The following is a 23544-nucleotide window of genomic DNA, read 5'->3' as shown; positions in this document are numbered from 1 at the left end:
TGGCGTCCATTTATGAAAATCATGTTGCAAAACAAGCCATTTTTCACCATGTCAGGATGATTGAGCGATCTAAGGTGCCAGACTCAAGGTTCTGCACCTTCTTGATGGGAATTCTGGTCTCTGAATGGAGGCGTGGGTTAAAATCCCACCCCTGACATAGTTTTAAACTTTAATACAAAAAAAAAATTGTTTAACATTTTTTTTTTTTTTTCAAATTACTGAATTCTTTCGACACAAAATATCATTTTATTATACTGTTTTGACACAAAATAGCTAAGATGCAAACTTTTGAAATCAAGGTTTTGACACAAAATGGTTGATGTGCCAATATTTTTTAATATTGTTTTGACACAAAATGGCTGGTATGCTACTTTTGTAATCAAGGTCATTTTTGGACACAAAATGGCGGGGAGCCCATAAAAGCGGTACATTTTAATGCGTAATATTAACTTGAATTTCTCATGTCAGGATGGCCGAGCGGTCTAAGGCGCCAGACTCAAGGTTCGTCACCTTCCACGTAGTGCAACTGGGGTTTCTGGTCTCCGAATGGAGGCGTGGGTTCAAATCCCACTCCTGACATATCTTTTTTTTTTTCTTTTTTTTTTTTTTCCAATCTCGTTTTTTTTGACGGACACACCTTCCTCACTTAGAAACACCCACTCCCCTCCTCTTCCTCCTCATTTTGACACACAGCACGGAGAAGCAGATTCGGCAGTCAGAACCACAACTTTTTGGGTCGCGACATAAAAAAATAGTTTGGTGGACTGTGTTGAAAAGAAAGTTCCTGCTTTTCTTCTACTACTACTTCTGTTTTGGAGGACTTCATTTTCAAATTGATTTTATTTTATTCCTGACACCTGTTGTTGGGCGAGCACCGGTTCGGGCTCGTATTTGTCTTTGCATTGGACTTTTCAGGACTTTTCCAACCTTCCCTCAACAGAGAATCATTTTTCACTGCTGCCCCTGCTCATAAATGGACTTTGAGTGACCCGAAAAAGTGGACTTAAGCTGACATCTGTCAAAATAGAAGCGTGAAAGGAAGTGGGTTTCTGTCTCGCACTTTCAGCACTTTTTTATTTGTATTTATTTTATTTTTTTAGTCACTTTGGACAAACTTCTTGGAGCTCAACAAAAGGATTCGAGCACTGAAGGTAAGAAAAAAAAAACGTGTTCTATTATTTGTGTTGTTTTCTGTCATGTCATCCATTGGGTACTTATAACGTATTTTATGACCATGTTATGTTGCTATGTGAAGTTCCCCCTCGATAAATTTAGTCTATATGTTTGGGAAAGTGCCTGTACGTCAAGTATGTATATGACAGTTGTGAAGTGCTATGTGTGTTTTTAGCCTAAATGAAGGCTGCCCTCTCACTATGCGGTGCAGCCTGCCTTCTATTTTGGGTGGAAATGATGCACAAATGTTTCTCTCTGCGTGGAAAATATGTTTGTTTGTTTGTTTGTTTTATTCAAATTTGCAGAGCCCTGGTAGGGAATTTATGTTTGGGAATGTGTCATGAAAGTATTTAGTCACTTTAGACACAGATCTGAAGGCCAGCTTGAGTTTTATGGTGCCCCTTGAACCCCCCATACATCAGAAAAAAAATGTCTCTACACTTTTTCCTGCACAAATAGGTAAAGTAAAGTAAACAGGTCAAGTATATTTCAATATTTTTTTTCCATCATGTGCATCTAAAATGCAATAGTAGTGTCTGTTCCATACCTCTCCACACTTCAACCAAACTCTGAAGTGATGCTTAGGGGTCTCCTAAAGTGTGTGCGTGTGTGTGCGTGCGTGCGTGTGTGTGTGTGTGAGTGTGTGTGTGTGCATGTGTGTGTATCCCAGTGGGAACACTAATAACGAACACAGACACATATTGAGGTGCATGTGAACACTGGGGCCTCTCCATTTGAAGAGTTTCTTTGAATGATGATCTCTGATTGGTTGATGTGCATCCTGGGAATTCCTCTCCATTTGGGAATGGGCTTAACCCCTCCATGTGTGTCAGTGTGAGGCAAGACAGGTCCCCGTGACCCTTTCGGGACCAATCAGTCAAGGATGCTAACACACTTGAACGCGAATATTGCTATTTCTTTGACAAACGAGGAGCTTCAGATGTGTTTCGAGGCGGTGATGTCATCACGGTGGCTGCCGAGGCGAGGCCTGGCATAGTTTGGCATACGTCCTGACCAATGTATGCGTGTGTGTGCGTGTGTTTGGTATATGTGCGTGTGGATTTTACACGAGCAGTACTATGCACATAATTGTAGACATTGTCTATATAAAAGGCGCTGGCTGGCGGCCTGCGTTTTGTCACCGCCACAAGCCACAGCACCAATTTAACCGCCTCTGACCTTCGAAGTTGCATTTTAATTAAAGTGAAGCAGCTTAGTCTATGCATTTTGTCCTTTAAGCATATTTTGTGGGGGTCATATATGAAACGAAAAGGCATTTGTATGTGTTTATGTGCAGTGTTGCCATGCTATGTAATACAGTCACTTGATTTTTTCCCCCCCTTTGGCTTCTGTGGACCCACTTTATTAGGTTAACCTAATTAAATCCTGTTCAATTACTTTATCGAAAAATAAGGATTCATCTTCGTTTTTGATTGACCTTCTCTAGCATTTAGCTTTGAGCTGCATGAGAGGCTCAAACTCAAAACTCAAGTGAGCGGCGTAGGTTTTTGTGCAAGTCAGATGAGAAGGAACGCTGCCGTCTACCGGTGACTCCCTGCAACTACAACACCTGAAAACATCCTACACATCAGATAAGCACACAAAACAAGTTTTTAAATAGTTTCTAAATTTCTTACTCAGTCTTACTTTTATGGCTTCTACCGTGAACCGAATGAGGATTCAAGGCTTTAAATATGTTTTGGGTCAAGCACACACGTCTTGTTAGTGTTGCAAACACATAGGATGGATGGATGGCCTTGTCTGGTTTTTTTCCCCCTTACTTAACGTAGTTCCCCCTCCTCTGTCGCTCTGTGTTATCATCCCAGATAGACATCAACTGCAGGAGACACTCTGTGTTACTGCAGTAAAAGAGTTCACCGACAGATGGTGCTGCCTCACTGATTCTTCTCTCGTACAGTGGTGGCCATAAAGCAAGAGGGCACAGGGTGAGCTCCACATGAAAGAAAGTTAGTGTCCCTATCTGGAGGCAGGAATCCATCCATCCGTATTATTTAGGTGAGGAAAAAATATATAGCTTTGGATAGAATTAAAACAGTGGACCTTTTTTCTCATTTAAATGACAATACAGTGTTGCGTTGAGCTGCAAGTTTAATTTGTTCAGTGGCCATGAATTGAACCGTTTGTGCATCCTTGTTTCATGCATTAATTCAATGGGCATAGTGTGTCTCGTGTGCGTGCGTTGGCCAACAGGGGGCAGTATAATACATACAGACATATGACATGATGATTTGATCTAGAAACAGAAGAAGCAACGAAGCAGCAGTCGAATTAGCTGTTTTCCGCAGAGGATAAATAATATATGCCTGTGAGTATTGTTATATGCTCTGCACGTGTTGTGACCATTTTGTGTTCAAATAGTAGCTTAAAGATTTATAACTATCGCCTTATCAATGCTAATTTTGCTAGCCCATCTATGGCATTTCCTATTATGGGTTAGCGTTAAGCTAGCAGACTTTCGTAAGGCAACTTTAGTTTGAGTGTGATTCTCTTTGTTTCATGTTTAGTTTGGGAGTAAACTTCAACCTGGGAGTAGCAATAAACATTCTGAATTCTCTTTTTTGAAGAATTGTCCGAAGTGAGCTTCCTGCTACCATCCAGGGCTCGTAGCTTACATTTTTGCTTGCGAGTCAAAGTTGACCGAGCGACGCCTCGTATCTCTTAAGACTCTTAAGTTTTGCTGTCAGCGTACAGAACAGCAAAAATGGGAATTTTACACACACATATACACTACACAAAATCCGAGAGCATCTCTTAATTTTTTCCAACGTTATATTTTGCAAATGAAGTGACATTTTGAACCAAAATTGAAAACATATGCTTTTGTTTTAACTCTTAACAAGTGTGACTCAACAAAAATATGCTCCGTTCTGTCAACACACACACATACACAACCCCAACCCGCTCCCCTCCTCTATCGTACCCACCCTCTGTGGGCACGGTGCCCAGAGAAAGAGGCAGCCTAAGCTGGCTGCCTAGCCCAGCAGCGTTCCTTTGCCACACCAGCAGCAGCAGCAAGCAGAGATGAGGAAAAGAGGAGGGGGTTAAAACAGGAGAGGGGACGAGGAGATAAGTGGGCGGATGACAGCCGAGAGGATGAAGAGATAAGAGGATGCGCGCAATACGTGCAACAGAGGAAGAGGGGTGGGTGAAAGAGTCGGGGTTGAGGGGGGGCAGAGGAGAGGCGAGACAAAAGGAGATTAGAAAAATAGATAGATCAATAGATGGAGTGATAGAGCCAACAAAGACCAAAGATACAAAGGAGAAAGAGAGAGGGAAAGAAAGAGTGGGAAAGAAAAAGAGCTGGGCAGATGGCCAACTCTCCCCAGAGAGAGAGAGGTCAGAGCAACGGACACTCTCTGGAGTGTGTGGGTGGGGGGTGAAGGGAGGATGAGAGAAGAATGCAGAGGAGGAGAGCAGCAGAGTGCGGAGGGAGGACGACTTGCATAAGATACATACCAAAAGCCTGAGATGTGCGACCTTGGAAATACATACGCCTCCCTGACACGCATATTACAACTGCTATTAGGTGTACCTAATAAACTGGCTAGTGAGTCTGTACTGAAGGTCGGCCGCCCCCTCCCATCTCCCAAAAAAAGCAGCTCATGCTAAACGAGATATGAGACGTGACACGGTGTCAGAAAATGATGATAATCCATCACTCTTGTTTACTGTACGCGTAGCATACTTCAAATAAATGGCGCATAACAATAACCGTCATTTTTTGCGCCCGAATCACTGACTCTGCATGTTAGCACTCCATTAAATGACCATCATCACCATCATCATAATGGAGTATAATCAGCCACTGCGCCCACCAGTCAGCCGTAGCGTGAATATCATCTCTTCCCCCCCCCCCGCCTGCATTTATAAACCATCGTACGCTTATTGGACACTTTATTAGGTACACCTGCTCACTGTAATGATCAAAATCTGACTTGATAAACAAAATCATGTTCAATCTTTTTTTTCTCCCATTTCTTTCACGTGCTGAACTCAAAGCTCTCTCTATGTACACAAAATGCCTGTTTCTCTCAAATATTGTTCACAAAGCTGTAAAAGTGAGGACTTCTTCTTTGCTGAGAAAATGATTCCACTTTACAGGTGTGCTTGAGGCTGCCCACAATAAAAGGCCACTCTCAAATGTGCAGATTTACTGTATTGGGAGGGTGGGGGGAGGTCAGGCCGCTGGAATATGTGATGTTGCATATGGTGTGTGTGCTGTCTTGTTGCACTCACACACACTATACACACACTCCTGCACAAAGCTCAATGAAATCCTGGGATTCCTCAGGGCTCCTATGTCAGTCATGCAGCTTTTGGGAGAAGGAAAATTTTTGTCAATACGAGACATCCATAACTACTTATTTTGTGCTATTTTGTGTTAATATGAAAAACGTCAGATTTTAGTGTTTTTAGTCATGATAGAGCATCATTGAAATGCTTGAGCACCCTTCGGACTCTTTGTGTTTGTGTTTGTGTGTGTTCATTGCCATCCCTCACGCCGTGTGTGTGTGTGTGTGTGTGTGTATGTGTGTGTGTGTGTGTGTGTGTTTCCCACTAGCCTCACCAGCGAAATGCACCCAGCATGACGGGGAATGACAGGTTGATTTATGGCGAGGCTATAAGTAGAATGACTACTGCTCCAGTGTGTGCGTGTGTGTGTGTGTGTTTGTGTGTGTGTGTGTGTGTGTGTGTGTGTGTGTGTGTGTGTGTGTGTGTGTGTGTGTGTGTGTAGGCCGGAGTGGAAACATGGTCGAGAAATGGAGTGTGATGACGATGGAGTGAATGATGCAGGAGGAGGACCAAACTGGAATCTGGAGATTTATTTGCCAATTTTAATATATTTCCAAGCAAAAAATGGCACTGGTCTCAATGGGATGGAAAGATTATCTTTATAATTAGAGTGCATTTATGTATTTGTTACCATGCACAGTGCAAATACTGTAAGTGTGAATTCCCATACAGTGGGACATGTTGCCTGCATGTGAAATGTAAGTGGGGATAACTGCCGCCATGAGGTTTGAGGCCACACGCACACACACACGCACACATACACGCACCTGCTCCCATGACAACGTGCTGATGAAGATGCCAGTGTTTGTGTGTTTTTTCCAGAGGAAACACTACTTTTGTTGTATGACTATGACTGTACAACACAAATGTTTTCGGGTGACATGAGAGCAGCAGGATGGAAAGAATATGATAGAGTGAGATTGAAAAAGAGAGAAAGAGTGAATACAGTCTTTGATCTTGCTCCTGGTGGGAGTAAGTCTTGGCAGGCAGCCTAAATCACCCCCCACCCCAACACAGACACAAGCACACACACGCACGCACACACAGGTCCAGCTCCAGGGCTTTGTTGATTATTTCTGCTGGGACGATCAAAGACCGCCAGAGACCTCCCGCCACCCTCCCCGACCATCCATCCTTCACCTGTCTGCCATCTCTCCATCCATCCGTCCGTCCAAGTACAGTGGCGCCGTTGTGTATTTAAAACAACCACAAAGCTTTGCCTTTAAGTCCGCCAGCTTAATGCTAACACACAATGCAAAACGTAATCGACAGGCTCATGAAACTAGCATCTATGTGGCGGTGTTAAAACCCTTCACGTAATGGATATTGGAACAGAAACAGTGGGGCACCGCATATAAAACAAAAAATATGACATTATTCAGAGGCATATATTCTTTATCCTCTGCGAAGAACGACTAATATTACTGCAGTAAAAGTATATCCGTATAGCTGTATTGTACTGCCCCCAGGTGGCCAAGACACACACACACCAGAAGGAGCAGCCCAATGTCCACTAAATGGAAGCAAAGATTGTTGCAAAATCAGTGTAATTTCTTTGCATTCTACTTAATTTTATTATTGCCATATGGTTTTTAAAAAAGTAGAGTGTTATAGAGTGCTTTTTTTCTTATTAATAAAAATATTCCAAACATAGTTGTTTTGATTTTAATCAAATGATGTTTTGGGGAAGGAAAAAAAACATTGGCCGGACAAGAATCCTACTACAGGACCGCCAATGTTTGGAACTTGTATGTTGACCTTGTGAACCATCTCAAAGTACATGACATGTTTTAAAAAAAATAAATAAATAAATGGTCCTCTTTTCAGTCTTCTGTTTCCCTTTTTCCCCGCATGTGTGTGTGTGCGCGCACACACCGTAATCCCAGCAGTGCGTGCCTTGCTGCTTATGAATTCTCTCTCTGTCTCTCTTTTTTAGCCCAGGAGCCTGAAGGTCTAACCTCCAGTTGAACTCCTGCATTGGTGTGTGCGTGTGTTGTGTGCATGTGTGTGGGTGTGTACCCCTCATGTTGCGAGTACATACTGTATGTTTGTTTACTTTTTGTGGTACTGTACCGTAGTGAAATTATGTACATCTATCTGACTATCTTTATCCTTTCTCCTCTTTTTCTCTAAGGCTGCAGTGCCCAAGGCCACATTTAAGGGTCATTAAATGAGCTCTGTGTGTGCGTGTGTGTGTGTGTGTGTGTGTGTGTGTGGGTGCGTGCGTGCGTGTGTGTGTGTGTGTGCTTGTGTACTCCAGGGCAATGGCCCTTCCTCCCATGTCCAGAAAGGAAATACCAAATTACTGAGGCCCCCGCCATCTCTTTCTCTCTCTCACTCACTCTTTCTCCCTCTTTCCCCACAGGACATATTTCTATTTTTTGGACCCTCTATTATCTGTTTGGCAGCTTTGTCGCCATATCCTATTTTTATGACAAAATATACTTGGCATTTCTGGACTTGAATTTGTCTGCGCATGTGTGCTGGAGGCGCCTCAGGATGCCCGCCGTGCCGGCCAGGCTGAGCCGCAGCCGCCCCGCCAGGGGTGGAGGTCTCGAGCCGGCCCCCCTCCACCACTGGCATGCTGGGTAGAAGGAGGGTTGGGAGGAGGTGGTTGGCGAGGGGGGGATGGCGAGAAACGCTGGAAGCAGTCATGACCTCCAAACGGTGGGCACCAGAGGAGGAGGTGGGAATGTGACAGGAATGCTGGGTATTTTTGGCCAGAGAAGGAGCCAAGAAGGAGATCCAAGTGGAGGCTGCATCTCTTCTCAGTGACCAAGCAAAAAGAAGATAGTACATAATCAACTTGACAAAATGGAGCTGAATGACAGTGGATGTGAAAAGTCTACACACCCCTCAAATGCCACGTTTATTTGTGCTATAGAAAAATGAGACTAAGAAAAATCATTTCAAAACTTTTTGCAGCTGTACAACTCAACTCCTTTTTAAGAAAAAAAAAAACTCTTTTCAAGAGGGGACGTGAATATAAACAACTGAGATAATGTGGTTGCAAAACTGTGCACATCTTCTTATCACTGAAGATTTGGCTGTGTTCAGAATGAACCAATCACATTCAAACACATGTTAAATGGGAGGCAGCACACACTTCGATTTACCCCAATTAAATTTCAGATGTAGTTGACTTTTCCTGACATTTATTTTCTTTCTAGCGGATGCATGAAGGTTTTGTGCTGATATCGACTGTTATTCAGTTAGTTAACTGGAACTGGGGTCAAAGACAAGATGGGGGGAATTATGAACAGTTCAAAATAGCTGTCAGTGTTCACACAAAACCTGCTAGAAAGCTGGAAAAGCCAACTAGAACATCTGAGCTTTGTTGGAGTTAAATGGTGGCATGTGTGTGCTGACTCCCATTTAACATGCGTTTGAATGTGATTGGCTAATTTCCAGTTACAGTAACAATATTTCAGTTGTTTATTTTTACTTACCCTATAAAAATAAGAGTTGTTCAGGTTATAGATCACGTTAATAGTGGAAGAACTTGGTCTTGTTTTTTTTCTTCTATATATATATATAGATATATATATATATATCTATATATATCACAAAAACTTGACGTGAGCAGGGGTGTGGAGACTTTTTTATAATTTTTTTTAATTATTATTTTTTATAACAAAACTGAATTCACACAATAGTTGGTGGATTTTGAATTGTTTTGCAGCCTTTGACAGGTCCAGATGTTTATCTTCTCGAAGCAATGACGCATCTGGTACGCGTTGTTGAGCCTGAGGGTTCGCAACCTTGAACGCTTGACACGAGTCTATCGAAACACCGACGTGACGTCGAATATTTTTCCACCCTATGTTCCGATAGCACTAAAGCGCGTCAAATGATTTATGTTGGGGAGGAGGGGGATATTCTTCTTTTAATCAGTGTATGCAGCACTGTGCGCTTGTAGTGATGCATGTGCAGTCAAAATGGGTGGAGGAGGATGATTGGGGAGTTGTATGTGTGTGTGTATGTGGGAGGGGGTGTTAAAATGGAGGATTATCAAGGGAGGAGAGTGGTGTTTCTAATGAGGAGAGGAGGGGCACGGGTGGGGGGGGGGACAAGTGTCAAGTGTGGCATTTACACACGTATAAGGGTGAGGGAGGGGGTCATGCAGATTCGCACTGGATGTGATGACAGGACAGTGTTAGCGCACAAAATCAATGAGGCTGTCTGTGTGTGCGTCATTGCACTTGTGTGTGTGAGTGTGTGTCTTCCTGTTTTGTGTTTCCTCCTCCCCTGAGTTACATGACGGCAAACCACAGGTGAAGTCGGCAAGCTTCCTCCTTTTTTTCCCCCCAAATAAAAACATCTTTTGTCGCTTTTGCTTGTTTGGTCGTTACCAGATAAAATATTTATGACGGAGCTCCTTCAGTGAGTCGATGGAACCATGCACCGAGGACACAAAACATAAAATACCCGCAAGTATCAGGGAGACAAATGACTTGTACAGTGTGTATGTGTGTGAGGGTGCTCTTGTCTTTCTATGTTTCTGTGGCACAACCCTTTTATATCATGTGGACATATCTAGGGAGGACAAGAAAAGAATATATTTGGGGATATTTTTACAATCGATTATTCTACCGATTATGACATCGATTAATTGGATTTAAAAAAATATTTTGTATTATTAAACAACGAAATGTGCATGTGCGGTCACACCTACTGTATATCTGTGACTTTGAGTGTGTGTGGATTTAAAAGGCGGGGCCAGGTTTGGTGAGTTACGTGGGTGTCAGCCAATGAGAGTGTAGAGTTTGCTGTTGTGAGCTCAGGTTAAATGGTCAACAGTTAGTTGTGGCCGTAGCAGCTTGTGTGTGAAGGTGCTTGTTTTGTGTTCATTTTTTAAATGTGACAATGACTCGACAATTAATCGTTCATCAAATGAATCAAACTATAATCAAACCGATTAATCGTTAAGTGACACTGTTTAATGTAAAATTGTCCCGAATTTTAGCCTCTCGACAGTAAATATTCTCAGATTTGAGAGCAGACTGTTTGTTTGATCAAAATAAGACATTTGAAAACATCTGCTTTTACATTTTTTTTTTTTGACGTTACAGACCAAACCAGTCACTGAATCCTAATCAATTTATGTTTGTGCATTTGCTGCACTGTCAATTTGAAACTGAACTTTTTATGCCACATTGGAGAGTGCTGAAATGTGAAATTAAATAACTATTATTAGTCGACATGTTCCTTTCTTCATCCCTTTTAAATGTGTTGCCTTTTTGCTCCCCTCTCCCCTCATAGTGTCAACTCCACACATGCATACACAAAGGGATGCATACACTCAAACTAAGTGCACTCACACACACGTACATCACACTCCCTCTTCTTACCACCCACACAGAAAGGAGGACAGATACAGGCCACAAAACAGACACACAGACACACACACACACACACACACACGCACACACACACACACACACACACAGTCTTCACCATGCTCAGCAAGATCAGATGTCAGCTCCACTGACACAACACACACACCCTCCACACCACACACATACACAGGGGACTGTATTTTTCTATTCACGATGCTCTGTTTCCTCCTCCCGCTTATAGAATATATAAATTTTTTAAAACCTTGCCCACACACACGCGCTCACCCACTCTATTGGGCAAAAGCGCACACGTATTTGGTAGAGAGTATACACAGTTTTAAAGATTGCGAAGATGTTTTTCATAAGACGTTTAAAAAAAAAAAAAAAGAAAAGAAAAAAAAAAAGCAAGAGCTACAGAAGAAAAAGGAGGGTCGATCACCTCACCTCGCCAAGAATGTAAGCAAAGTGTATTCATAAGCGTGTACGTGCACATGTACAAATGGCTCAACACACACACACACACACATAGATGAATAAATGATTTTCTAGGAAAAGCAGCGTGAACCAAAACGTCCTCCATTCCAAACACACAAACACAAAATTTTAAAAACGAAAACGCTCATGATTTCATAACATGCTGCTTGCCATGCAGGAAGCACACAATGACACACACATAGTAAACACATATGCATGTATAGAAAACGTCTACACACCCCTGTTCAAATGCCTTTTTTGATTTAAAAAAAAAAAGAGACCAAAGTCAATTTTCAACTTTTTTCCCACCATTAATGTGACCTTTAACCTGACAAAATGTTATTTTTTAAAAGTTTTTCCTGAGGGGAAGTAAAAATAAACAACTGAAACAATGCGGTTGCACAAGTGTGCACACCCTGTTATCAAATCAAGTCACTGACTATTATTTTGCTTTTTATAGCTGGAACTGGGGCCCCTAAAGAAGATGGAGGGAATTAAGAACAGCAGTAAGTGTTAGCACAAAACCCTAACCCCAAATCAAATCCAACTGTTCTCATAGGCTTTTAACAGAAGCCTGAAGGTTTCGTGCTAATACTGACTACTATTTTATTCATAATTCGCTACACCTTATTTAAGCCCCCAGTTGAAGAAAAGCATCCCCAAAGCATAATGCCACCATAATAAACCTCACATGCAACTAAATAAGATCCCAAAACATGATCATTTTAATCCAGCTCTTGTTTTGGATCTCATTAGATGATCCAGGTGTACCTAATGAAGTGTCCAATGAGTGTATTAACACCATGGTGCACATCTCAAATTCTTTTCATCTGGCATGGAAGGACTGCGTGTCGCTTTGACACACAACCAGGTTACGATGACACTGCAAAAGAGGATACGTTTCCAACATGACAACACCCAACTCTTGTGTAACGCAGGCCAACCATGGTAAAGGGAAATCCATCTTTTGCTGATGAACGTATTTATCATACAACCCCAATTCCAATTGAGTTGGGACGTTGTGTTAAACATAAATAAAAACAGAATACAATGATTTGCAAATCATGTTCAACCTATATTTAATTGAATACACTGCAAAGACAAGACATGTAATGTTCAAACTGATAAACATGATCGTTTTTAGCAAATAATCATTAACTTAGAATTGTATGGCTGCAACACGTTCCAAAAAAGCTGGGACAGGTGGCAAAAAAGACTGAGAAAGTTGAGGAATGCTCATCAAACACCTGTTTGGAACATCCCACAGGTGAACTAAATAAAAACAGAATACAACGATTTGCAAATCATGTTCAACCTACAAGATATTGAATGTTCAAACTGATAAACTTGATTGTTTTTAGTAAATAATCATTAACTTAGAATTTTATGGCTGCAACGCGTTCCAAAACAGCTGGGACAGGGTCATGTTTACCACTGTTACATCACCTTTTCTTTTAACAACATTCAATAAACGCTTGGGAGCTGAGGACACTAATTGTTGAAGCTTTGTAGGTGGAATTCTTTCCCATTCTTGCTGGATGTGCTGTACATCAAGCCGAGGTCTCCATTGTCGTATTTTATGCTATGTTTTTTTTTTATTATTATTATTTGTCTCCATGTGTTTGTTTACATTTGCGTGGAAACAGCATGTTGAAATGCACGCACGTCGGTGTTAACACGGGCGAGCGTGCTGCATTGGTTCGTTCCTTCCGTAGAAGCCCCATTAGTATGTAAATGCTCATCCCAGTTGAAGGCAAAGGACAGTGAGAGCGTGTTGAGGAGGCAGAATGTAGATGCAAAGACGCACAAATGTGGAGGAGATGCACAACTAAAGTGCAGGCAGGGAGAGAAGAGAGAGAGAGAGAGAGAGAGGGGAAAAAAGGGAGGGCTGGATAGACAGAATAGACGAGCTCAGCAAGAGGGGAGGCGGAGGAGGAGGAGGAGGAGGGTGATTTTGACAGCTCGCAGCCATGACAGCAGCAGAAGGTGGGCTCTGTGCGAGTGTATGTGTGTCTACGCTCACACAAAAGACCAAAGTTTCTCATTCAGAGGGGACTTTGAAGCCTCAAAAAAATCAAAACACTGCATCCTCGTGTGCTTCGTGCTAACACCTATGTACGGCCACAACATTAGGCACACTTCGCCCAAATTCCGCCTTTGAAAGGATAATTACTCATGCAAACCTGTAGAAGACCACAATTTATTCCACCAGGGCTCTTCTGGATCTTCGCATGGATTCCAATTTAAAAAAAATAAATAAATAAACAAAATGAATAAATAGAGAGAGAGAATGTATAGTCCTCTACCTCGAAATGGAGCACTGTTATCTTTGTAAAGGCAGATTTTTTTTTAAATATAGTATTCTGTTTGCGTTAACAACGTTCCCTCATGTCCCCGATGTCAAAGCCCAGCCAAATCAAGTGAACGTGTATGGGTGTGCGCGAGTGTGGGTCAAGGCTTATGTGCCAAACTGGATCAATATGAGCTGATCAATAGAAGAAGACAGCTAGAAGGACCATGGGGACAACACAAGCACACACACACACACACACACACACACACACACACCTGCCGCGCACACACGCACACACATAGATACCTCTTTGTATTCCAGCCTCACTCAGCTCCAGCCTCTTCCCTCCACCTCCAATGTCTCTTTCATATCTCTTTCTCTAAGTTTCTTGCAAAAACACATTATTATTTCTTCACTTTTCCTCGCGTTCACCTCCCAATTTCCATTTGTGTGATCGAGGATGAGTTTTTGCCTAATAAAGGATTTAAAGTACAAGGGATGCACCGTTAGAGTTAATTGCAAAGCTGCATTTCAAGTCATGCTTTCTATATTTTTTTTTAAGCATCAATTTAAAATGTGCAATGGTAAAGGCTGAGATGTAGTATTTGTTCACGCATGCAGCACTTCCTGTCAAAAATAATAATCAAAAAAAAAAGGTCCATTTCCCTTTCAGCCCATCTCCCCTGTGTCTGGAAAACAATATGACACATTTGAAGCAGCAAAAAGGAGGAAAGTTTCGCTTTGTCGATGCGTGAATGACACGTCGGGGCCGCCACTCGGCGACATCAACATCACACTATAGTCCTCGGATGACTGTTACCGCTGCAGTTTCTCTCCCCCCCCACCCTTCACTTCTACCCCAATCAAATATTCAGCAGCGAGGCCTGTTGTGTGATTGGAAATGAAGGCCTTATAGTTTTGAAATGAAAGATTTATTCTGCTGCTCTCGTATCCAATTGCGCTGGAGCTGCCGTTGTTGGGGTAAAAGCGTCTTCTGCGTGCGATGCAAAGCAGAACCACGCACACATAGGACACAACATTAGCTAACCCCAATGAGATCCCAGAAGTAAAAAAAATCACAATATGTTCATTATTCTCATTTACTGTAGTGTCAAATTCTTAAATTCAGTGAACCAAAACACTTTGTCTTACAAAAGTCTGCTAACTTAATGCTAACCCACAATGCAAAAGGCCACAGACACGCCAACGAAATTAGCATCAGTGTTGCGGTAATTATAAACCTTTACACAACTTGTATTTGAACACAAGTTGGATGCACAGATAGCGCACACAACAAAACTCGCTGGCATATATTCTTTATCCTCTGCAAGGAACGATTAATATTGAGACTGTCTTCTTCCGTTTCATCATCAAATCTTATTTTAGTGTGTCTGTATATTTTATACTGCCCCAATGCCTGTTGAATTTTCATGATGCACAAACTGTGTAATTCCTTACATTTTATACAATTATGTTATTACTGTATTTTTATATAAATACAATTTTGCCTATCAAAAATCGTGTTACAAAAATGTTTGTCGGTGTTGTTTGGGGCGCAGGAAAGGATTCATTGCCCTTCAATTCACGTCAGTGGGGAAAGATTATTTGAGATACGACTGTTTTCGGTTACGAACATGGTCAGGAAACAAATTAAACTCGTACGTCAAGGCACTACTATATACGCAAGTCTGAAATGTATAGTTTCACCCCTTTAGTGTAGTAACACATACAATAATTAATAGCCCAACTATTGTTTCACATTATATGTTAGCATTAAGCTAGTGGACTTTCATTAGATTAAATTATGTTTTGGCTGAACATTTCGTCGTTTGAAAAGACAATGATTCATTCGCTTTTGTTTTATGTATGAATGTGACAGTGAACTTCAACTGGGAGTGACAAAAACGGCTTGAAGCAAGCACCCAGTGCCTCTTATCCAGAGAACAGTTTTTTTCTCTCTTTGTTTCCGTGATGTGATGGTATACAGTAGTCTCAAGTAAAACAAGCACTAACTGAATAAGTATGAGCTTCTGCTCGACGCCTCCATCATGGCTTGTTGTAACAAAGAATCCTGGTGTTCAATCATTCATTCAGGATGATGTCACTTTAGAATCAGGGTGATGTCATTGTTGCTCCTCTGCATCAATGTTTGATGCTTGAAATGGGAATTTAAAAATATATATTTTTTCACCTCCTCCATACATCTCCGGTGAGGAAACGCAGCTCATTACCTTGCTGAGGAATGTGCGGCAAAGGTGTGTGTCAGTGTGTGTGTAGAAAATAATTAGCTGGTCTGCTGGGCAGCTTGCTCCGTGAAAGAAGCAGCAGGAATTTTTTGCATAAAGTTTTAATATGAATGTGTGTGTGCCTTGCCAAACTTTACTGGATTCTAGGCGTATCTTGGAGCAGTTTTCTGCCTGTGTGTGTACAGTATGTGTGTGTGTGTGCGTGAGTCTGGCGTGGGTTTGTAGTGTGTGTCGGTGGTCTTATGGTATTTTAACATGACTAGCCGACTTCTAGCAGCTCACAGTCAAACTGACTCATAGATTCCTTTCTCTTGCTTTTCCTTTATTTTTCATCTCGCGTGTTCCTGCTCTCTTTTTTTGCTCACCACCCACTTTAGTAGGCATAAAAGAAAAAAGTCTTTTCACCACTTTTAGCAAAATCACAGTCGGTTTCGTTTCACATCGAATGGGACGGCATAGAGAGCAGACCTCCGCCAAGGCTGAACAACCAAACAACGTTGCCTTAGGAAAGCCCCCCCCCCCCCCCCCGCTAGCTTAATGCTAACACAAAATGTAAAACGCCATTGACGGGCTAACGGATAGCATCAATAGTTGCGGTATATATCCCTGTAAGCAATGGATATTTGAACACAAACGGTGGAGCAACATGTGGACAGACAATATAACAACACTCACAGGGATATTTTCTTTATCCTCTGCAAAAAAAACAACTACAGTATTATAGAGTGATATTTTCCTTATTAAAAATACATTACTTTTTTTTTAATTAATGGGGCAAGATAATTTTAGATACAAATGCTTTTAGTTACAAGCGTGGTCATGGAACAAATTCAACTTGTATATCATGGCACCACTGTACTAATATTGATATTTATATTTAAGTGATATGATGTCTAATGTGACCTGTGTTTCCCAACAAATTAAAAGCAGCACCAAAGGACCTCGACACACATTAGACGCTCCCAACCAAGGCCCCCTCTTTCGCACCCCCCCACCGTCCCGAGGGGGGCCTCGGGGGACTTCAAAGCCCCGTCTACTGTACCTCGGCGACACCTCAGCACCAGGTGCCGGCTAGGAGGAGGAAGAGGAGGGAGGAGGAAGAGGAAGTGAAACGGGTGAGCACGAAAGGGAAAAAGGGGGAAAAAATGAAGAAATTAAAGAAGCAGATGACCAAAAAAAAAGCAAACAAGCAGAGAGCTAAAAATGGAGCAGGGGGAGAGCCACAGGCAGACAGAACACTGGAGCCACAAACAAGAGAATTTTGGGTGGGGGGAAGGGGAGGAAAGGGGGCGGGGGGTCAGTCGCACCAGGCTGCTAATGCCCCACCGCCCCCCCCACCCCCTCCCCTCTGAAGCTTTGTTGTCAGGAGCCCCAATTCCTCCTTTTTTTTTTTTTTAAATGGCGGACGGTTCCTTTAATGATGAGCAGTAAAAGTCTTCTTCCCTCGCCTGACAGGAAGTGTGATGCAGCGAGCGACGTGATCTCTCACACACACACTCACACAAAGTGCAAAGTTGAAACGGCAGCGTTTACACTATGAACAAGTTTTTATTGGACGACTTTTTCCCTGCAACCTACATCTAGCCTTTAGTCTAATTTGGGGACTTTACCGGCTTTTGGATCCAACCTCTTTGAAAATCTGTCACTCATGCAGACAGGCAGCATGTGCGCGTGTGTTTGTGTGCTTTTTGAATTGACACACGCTGAGCACGAGATACGTTCTGCTCGCATAAATCTCTTCTGCCGCACGCTTTTGATCGCAGCAGCGGCGGCACATTTTCCCGGAAACGACTGCAAACTGCGTGATAAAAGAAATAGATAGGGAATGATAAATTGGAGGATATTTATGTGCTTAAAGGCCTCAAAGGCAGACTGTTAGCCCCGTAGCGAGGTCAACTGTTGGAATACGCCTGCAAATCCTTCACGCTTGTGATTGGATGGGACTATTTTGCTGACTGTGCTGCATACTGTAGATCAGGGGTCACCAGGTGCCCCAGGTAAAATAGCTAACCAGTGATGCGACATTGTGATTTCCTCGGGATAGGGTAAAAGGGATTGTTCTGTTCTCTCTTGTCCCCTTTGACTTGTCTTAAAGTGTTTCTTTCCTACATGTAAGTTATTGTGAAAAATCATTAATAGGATCTGTGTCTTTACATAGATGAATAGCATTTATGAATAGCTAGAGCTGCAACTGACCATTATTTGAGTAAGCAATTAATCTGTCGATTATTTCATTGATTAATCGATGAATTGGATTGGAAAAAAAAGCATTTTTTTTATTTCCATCCCTTTATTCAAAAACAGGACATTATTTCAAAGTGACAGTGCAGAAACATGTCAGAAAATTGGCACAAATGTTGATAACCGTTTCCCAAAGTGAAAGCAGATGTTTGCAAATGTCTTATTTTGATGAAACGGCAAAGATAATCAGTCTAGTTTCGTGGAGGACTGCAGAAATCTGACAATATTTACTGTTGAAAGGCTGAAATCAGAGGATTTGGTAGCCCTTCGCATTAATCGTTACCCAAGAAGAATACGCGTGTTGCTGCATTTTGTTACCCAGGCGCTGAAGGAGTCAGTCATTTAAGTCGACTTTTATACATCAGCTTATCCGCTCTTTTAACGGATTGCGTGACCTTTTAAAGGGGAAGATGCGAGTCTCTTTCTGTGAAATATGAAGCCGGCGCCCCTGGGGGTGATTAGCTTATCTTGCTACTGAGGCAAGAAGCCTAAAAACTCCCAAAATGCTCACTTGTTTCCCTTTAAGTAAGGGGGGTTGGTAGTACACCAATGCAAAATGTTGGATTTGAAATCTGACTGTCACAAAGAAATGAGCTAATTTAGCAGTTTTGTACATATAGGCCAGATTATTAGGCACATCTACAAGATAATAATGCTCACTTTTGATTGACTGTCTTGATAAAAGGCATCTGTTGGGAAGTTATTACACTGCACAGTTTACTTTTATGGCCACACATATTAAAATACATTATTTTCCTCATTAAAATGCTGCAAAATGCTCACTTCTTTCCAGGATTTATTCCATCGCAGCACGCGTAGTGTACGCCTATAACGTCGTCTCGGCGCGGTGGCCGACCACCCAGCCGTCGCCTGTTTTATTTGCACTTGTAATCAAACATAATAGTTGACGAGGAGCCGTAAAAGGAGGCGGCGTTAAAGCTGTCATTGCCGCCATTAGCCGGCAGAGTTACACGTCCTCGCTTCTACGACGTCGCTTGCGATCGATGCGTTCCGGCAAACGTAATGCTATGTCGATCATATAGATATGAGACGCACGCACAAGAAAAGTTGTTTTGGACTTCTCCGTGCGCGCTCATGGCATGCAAAGCGAAAGAAACCACAGCAAACACTGACATTCTGTCCCTGTGGTCAACAATCCTTTCTATCCCCAAATCCCCACGGACACGGCGTCAGAGGGACACAGGGGAATGCTTAAATGCTTTGAATGATGGTGTGGAATGTTAAAAAGAAGTGTGTGGGGGTGAAAGGCGAGTGGGGGGTCTCTCCTGGCTGGCCTAAGATCTGGTATGCGTGACTGAACAAGAGGAGAGAAAGAAGAGAGAGGGGAAACCCCCCCCCACTCACCAAAACCTGCCTTTCTAACTTCGAAACACACACACAATGGCAAGCGGTCCAGTGTGTGTTTGTGTCACACTCAAGATCTCATTTCATGTCTGAAATGACGCACTATAAACAGCTGCCATCCCAATCAATAGTATGGTAAGAATAGCAATTCGTTCCAAAAAGAATAAGCATCCGACAAGAATAGAAAGATAGCCGTTCCACCGCCTCGTGTTCATTAATTACAAAGGCAATGCGGCTAAATCAAGGCATCCATTTTGAGTGTGCTCATAAATAATAAAACAACACAACAGATTTTTCCTCTCCTCAGCCCCTCGGAATGAAAGGCAAGAGCGCTGGGATGATGATGATGATGATGATGATGATGGCGGAGGACGATCTGCTTAATAAAAGGACGGCAAAATAAATATGCTAATCCTCACACATGCGAGTAAGTGAAATCAACACAAAAGGCGCTTTTGGTTCATTATATAAATATCTTTAATTGTTTTTACTTGTAAGAATATAAAACAATTTTAAGTTTGGGATTCTGCATGTTCTCTCTTTTTTAACATCTTTACAAACATAATATACAGTACATCTTTTTTTTCCTCTCTTCTTCTTCAGCTGTTTCAGCAGGACGCACATCCGCATGTTCATGTATCGAGCAGGTCATTGCATTACATCAAAAGAAATGCACACACACACATACACACACAGACGCACAAACGCACACACATTACGAGTGCGACAGTGAGAGAGAGAGAGAGAGAGAGAGAGATGTGGCCCGAGCTTGCAACTCGAGAAGCGGAGAGAGCAAGAAAAATAATCGATTGCTCCTTATTCCAAGCATGTCTCCGAATGGGCTCGGGGTATTTTTATCCGGGGGAGGGATGGAGAGAATGAGGAGAGAGAGAGAGAGAGAGAGAGAGAGAGAGAACATCCCTCCTTACACACACACAAAAAAAGAACATGGAACCCTGATTCATTTCAATTGAGAAAATAGGGTAAAACAATATCTAAATCACTTCAATTTGAAGCAACATTGACTGACATTTGTCCCCCGCGCCTCCACCTTTTGACCGAAATACCTGAAGCTTCATGTTTTGGCAACTTTCGCCATGTTTTGATTTGGGGGGGTCGGGGGTGGGGGAAGAACAAATCGCACACATCGAGCGCGTTTGCATAATGCATCAGTTGGATGATCATTAGATTGAAAATCAATCGTCGGTGGTGAAATAGTTGCGAGGGGAAATAAACAAAAAGGTAGTTGGATTTTTTTCTGCTCGTGGAGGGGACGATGGGGGAGGGGGCGACACACACACACACGGTCCCTCGAGGCACATTTTCTCCCATTTTCTGGCTTTCCTTCTTTCTTTTTGGAAAAGCACATACGAGGTAGCCGAATGTTTTTTTCTTCAGACTGTGGCGGGACTGGGGGGGGGGGGGACTTAATGGCGCAGTTTGGGGCGATGTATGAAATTGCATCTGCGATATTAAAACTCAATATTATGGATTTGTGAACTTTTGCTGACAGTGTGTGTGTGTGTGTGTGTGTGTGTGCAGGGGGGCGGGGGGGGTTGCAGGTGAAGCCCCCCCCACCCCCACTCCCAAATGACCACTCTGTCCTCCAACTCCAATCACCTGACTTTCTCACTCTCTGTCATCTGCCAGAGTCCCAGGTTGAGCACTTTAAGGCAGGGCAGCTGCGTGATCCTCTCCAGCCCCCTCTTGGTGATCTTGGTACATCCATACAGGTCGATGCCCGCCAGCTGGGTCAGGTGGTCGGCGATGAGCTCCAGCCCCTTGTCGGTGATGCGCACGCACTGGCCGATGTTGAGCGTCCGCAGCTCGTGCATCTGCCGCACCATGCGGTTGATGCCGTCGTCCGAGATGTGGCACGAGCACAGCGACAGCGACTTGAGCTGGTACAGCCCCTGGGCGATGTACGCCAGCGTCTGGTCGCCGATCTTGTCGCAGAAGGACACGTCCAGGCCCGAGAGGCGCAGCGTGCCCATGGCCAGGTGCATGGCGCCCGTGTCGCTGATGTTGTCGCAGGAGCGCAGGTTGAGGCTCCACAGGGAAGTCATGTGCGAGAGGTGGATCATGCCGGCGTCCGAGATGCCGCCGCAGAAGCTCAGGTTGAGCACCCGCAGCTTGGTGAGCCCCTTGGAGATGTGCTTGAGGGACAGGTCCGTCAGTTTCTGGCAGTCCTGGAGGGTCAGGTACTCGAGGCTCAGGCAGCCCTCGGCGGCGCTGCGGGTCATGCCGGCCAAGTGCCCGATGCCCACGTCCGAGACGTGGCGGCAGGACCTCAGGTTGAGACTCTTGAGGCGGTGGAGGCCCCACGCGATGAGCAGCAGTCCCGTGTTGGTGATGTTGCTGCAGCCGCCCAGCTCCAGAACCTCCAGGTTCTTCAGGTACTGGGCGATCCGGCCCAGGCTGGAGTCGGTGATCTGCTTGCACAGACTCAGGTTCAACACCCTCAGCGACGGGATCTCCTGCACGAACGCGTGGCCCAGCCCGTTGTCTGTGAGGTTGTAGCAGCCCGAGAGGTTGAGGGACTCGATGTTGGGCATCCCCTGGATCACGTAGCTCAGGCTGCGGCGCAAGGACAGGATCTGGACCCTCCGGATGCCCCTGGCCTGGAGGCTGGGGAAGAGCGAGGGATTGGCCCGCCGGAGGTGCAGCTTGGCCTCCACACCCCTCCACACTGACTTGTGGTAGGATGCGTCCCTCCAAGCCAGGCACACTTGGGCCACCCTGCCTTTGTCCCTCACGTCCAGATAGCTGAAAATCATGGCCAAAATTTCCGGGAAGAGGCACGAAATGTGCGTCTCCATTGTATTTCAAAACCCAGGCATATAAAAATTAATACTCCACACCCCCGCGGCTGAGAAGAAAAGAAAGAAAGAAAAAAAAGCACCTCTTCTCTTTCAATTACAAAAAGTAGCAACAGTCCCGGCTAACTCCCCCCTTAAAAAAAAACCAAAAAAAACAACTGACTTTTCTTTTCTGTTGCTCTTCCTTCACACTCAAAGTCAATCGATCCAACTCTTGAGCACAACGTGAGCCGGTGTGCTGGCGCAGTCACATTGAACAGAAGCGAGGCAAAAGAGCCCAAAAAGCGTTGATTCCTGCCTCCGCCACAAAAAAAAAGAGAAAAAAGAGGAGGAGAAGGGGGCGAAAGGAAGAAGGAGGAGGAGGCGGAGGCGAGGAGGAAACGGCGTCAAACCTTCCTCTCTCTCTCTCTCTCTCTCTCTCTCTCTCTCTCTCTCTCTCTCTCTCTCCCTTCCTCACACGACGCTCCCTTCTTGTATTCTGGCCGCAAAAAGGCGTCCACTCTCGGCCGAGCGCGGATCCAGACGCTCGTGCATTTCAGAGGCGGAAAGTCGAAATCAGAGCGACACGACCGACTCCGAGTAGTTGTTCCATGGCGAGGCGGAGCGGCGAAGAAAAAGACTCCGGAGGCAGATTGTTGCGAAGGAGGCGAGAGGCGTCCTGCACTCCAAGCCTTTGTCTGCTCTTTTCAAACCGACTTGGCAAGGACCCCGGCACTCTGCCCGCTCGGGAGGGGTGAACCCACTTATCAAGACGAGTGCAACATGTTTAAAACTTCACTTTGCGCGACACGTAACAACACCAATATATATATTGACGTGGCATACGTCTAGTAATTGGCAAATTGACGTGTTATAACCAAGACGAAGCGTAATAAGTTGTTTTTGCCGAGATGGTACTCCCTCCTCCCCCCCTTCGTGTCAGGCAGTTGGTTCGTCCCGCCTCAGCTGGAACGGTGCGAACAGTTTCCCTTGGAAACCAACTTCTTACAATTCAGTTCACTCTGGGCTTTAACCCTTTAAGCGGACCGCACAGGAAACGGGAAAGTCAACTGGAGAAGTCTGTTCACTTTTCTTACTTGGCTGACACATTTTGTGTTTCGGCTTAAGTCTTTTTTTTTTTTTTTTTTTTCTTTTGCTGCGGTGAGGGGAAATCCTCCAAAACAAGCAGAGAATACAGTTAAATCCTGTGGGTGCACACATCAAATAACTGTCAGAAAGTGTCAAATAAAAATAACAGTACTCGCAAAAATAGCGATGTATTGGACGCGCTGAACCACTGT

General features: G+C 43.8%; 2 protein-coding genes and 1 non-coding gene across 5 annotated transcripts in view; 2 read left to right on the top strand and 1 right to left on the bottom strand.

Moving 5' to 3' along the window:
- Positions 1 to 213: 213 nt before the first annotated feature.
- The window catches only part of wnt5b (wingless-type MMTV integration site family, member 5b), a 42858-nt gene continuing 19527 nt past the window's right edge, over positions 214 to 23544 (top strand). For 2 of the 3 annotated variants that reach the window (XM_061762925.1, XM_061762926.1), the window contains exon 1: positions 214 to 1151. Coding sequence is in view for 1 of the 3 variants with exons in the window: in XM_061762924.1 (XP_061618908.1) it covers positions 19867 to 19872 (6 nt within the window). In the remaining 2 variants the exon portion in view is untranslated. Of the gene's footprint in view, positions 1152 to 19738; positions 19873 to 23544 lie in introns of those variants that run through there. The other variant, XM_061762924.1, reaches the window with a different exon arrangement.
- On the top strand, positions 464 to 579 carry trnal-caa (transfer RNA leucine (anticodon CAA)). Its single transcript has 2 exons — positions 464 to 501; positions 534 to 579. It is a non-coding gene; the product is annotated as a tRNA-Leu (tRNA).
- On the bottom strand, positions 19890 to 22960 carry fbxl14b (F-box and leucine-rich repeat protein 14b). Its single transcript, XM_061762923.1, has one exon. It carries the CDS (start codon positions 22262 to 22264, stop codon positions 21062 to 21064), a length of 1203 nt encoding a protein of 400 aa, XP_061618907.1. The 5' UTR covers positions 22265 to 22960; the 3' UTR covers positions 19890 to 21061.

Source organism: Phyllopteryx taeniolatus, chromosome 22 (genome assembly GCF_024500385.1).
Source record: "Phyllopteryx taeniolatus isolate TA_2022b chromosome 22, UOR_Ptae_1.2, whole genome shotgun sequence".
Classification (NCBI taxonomy): domain Eukaryota; kingdom Metazoa; phylum Chordata; class Actinopteri; order Syngnathiformes; family Syngnathidae; genus Phyllopteryx; species Phyllopteryx taeniolatus.
Note: the sequence above shows the minus strand (reverse complement) of the source record. Positions and strands in the feature narration are given on the sequence as shown.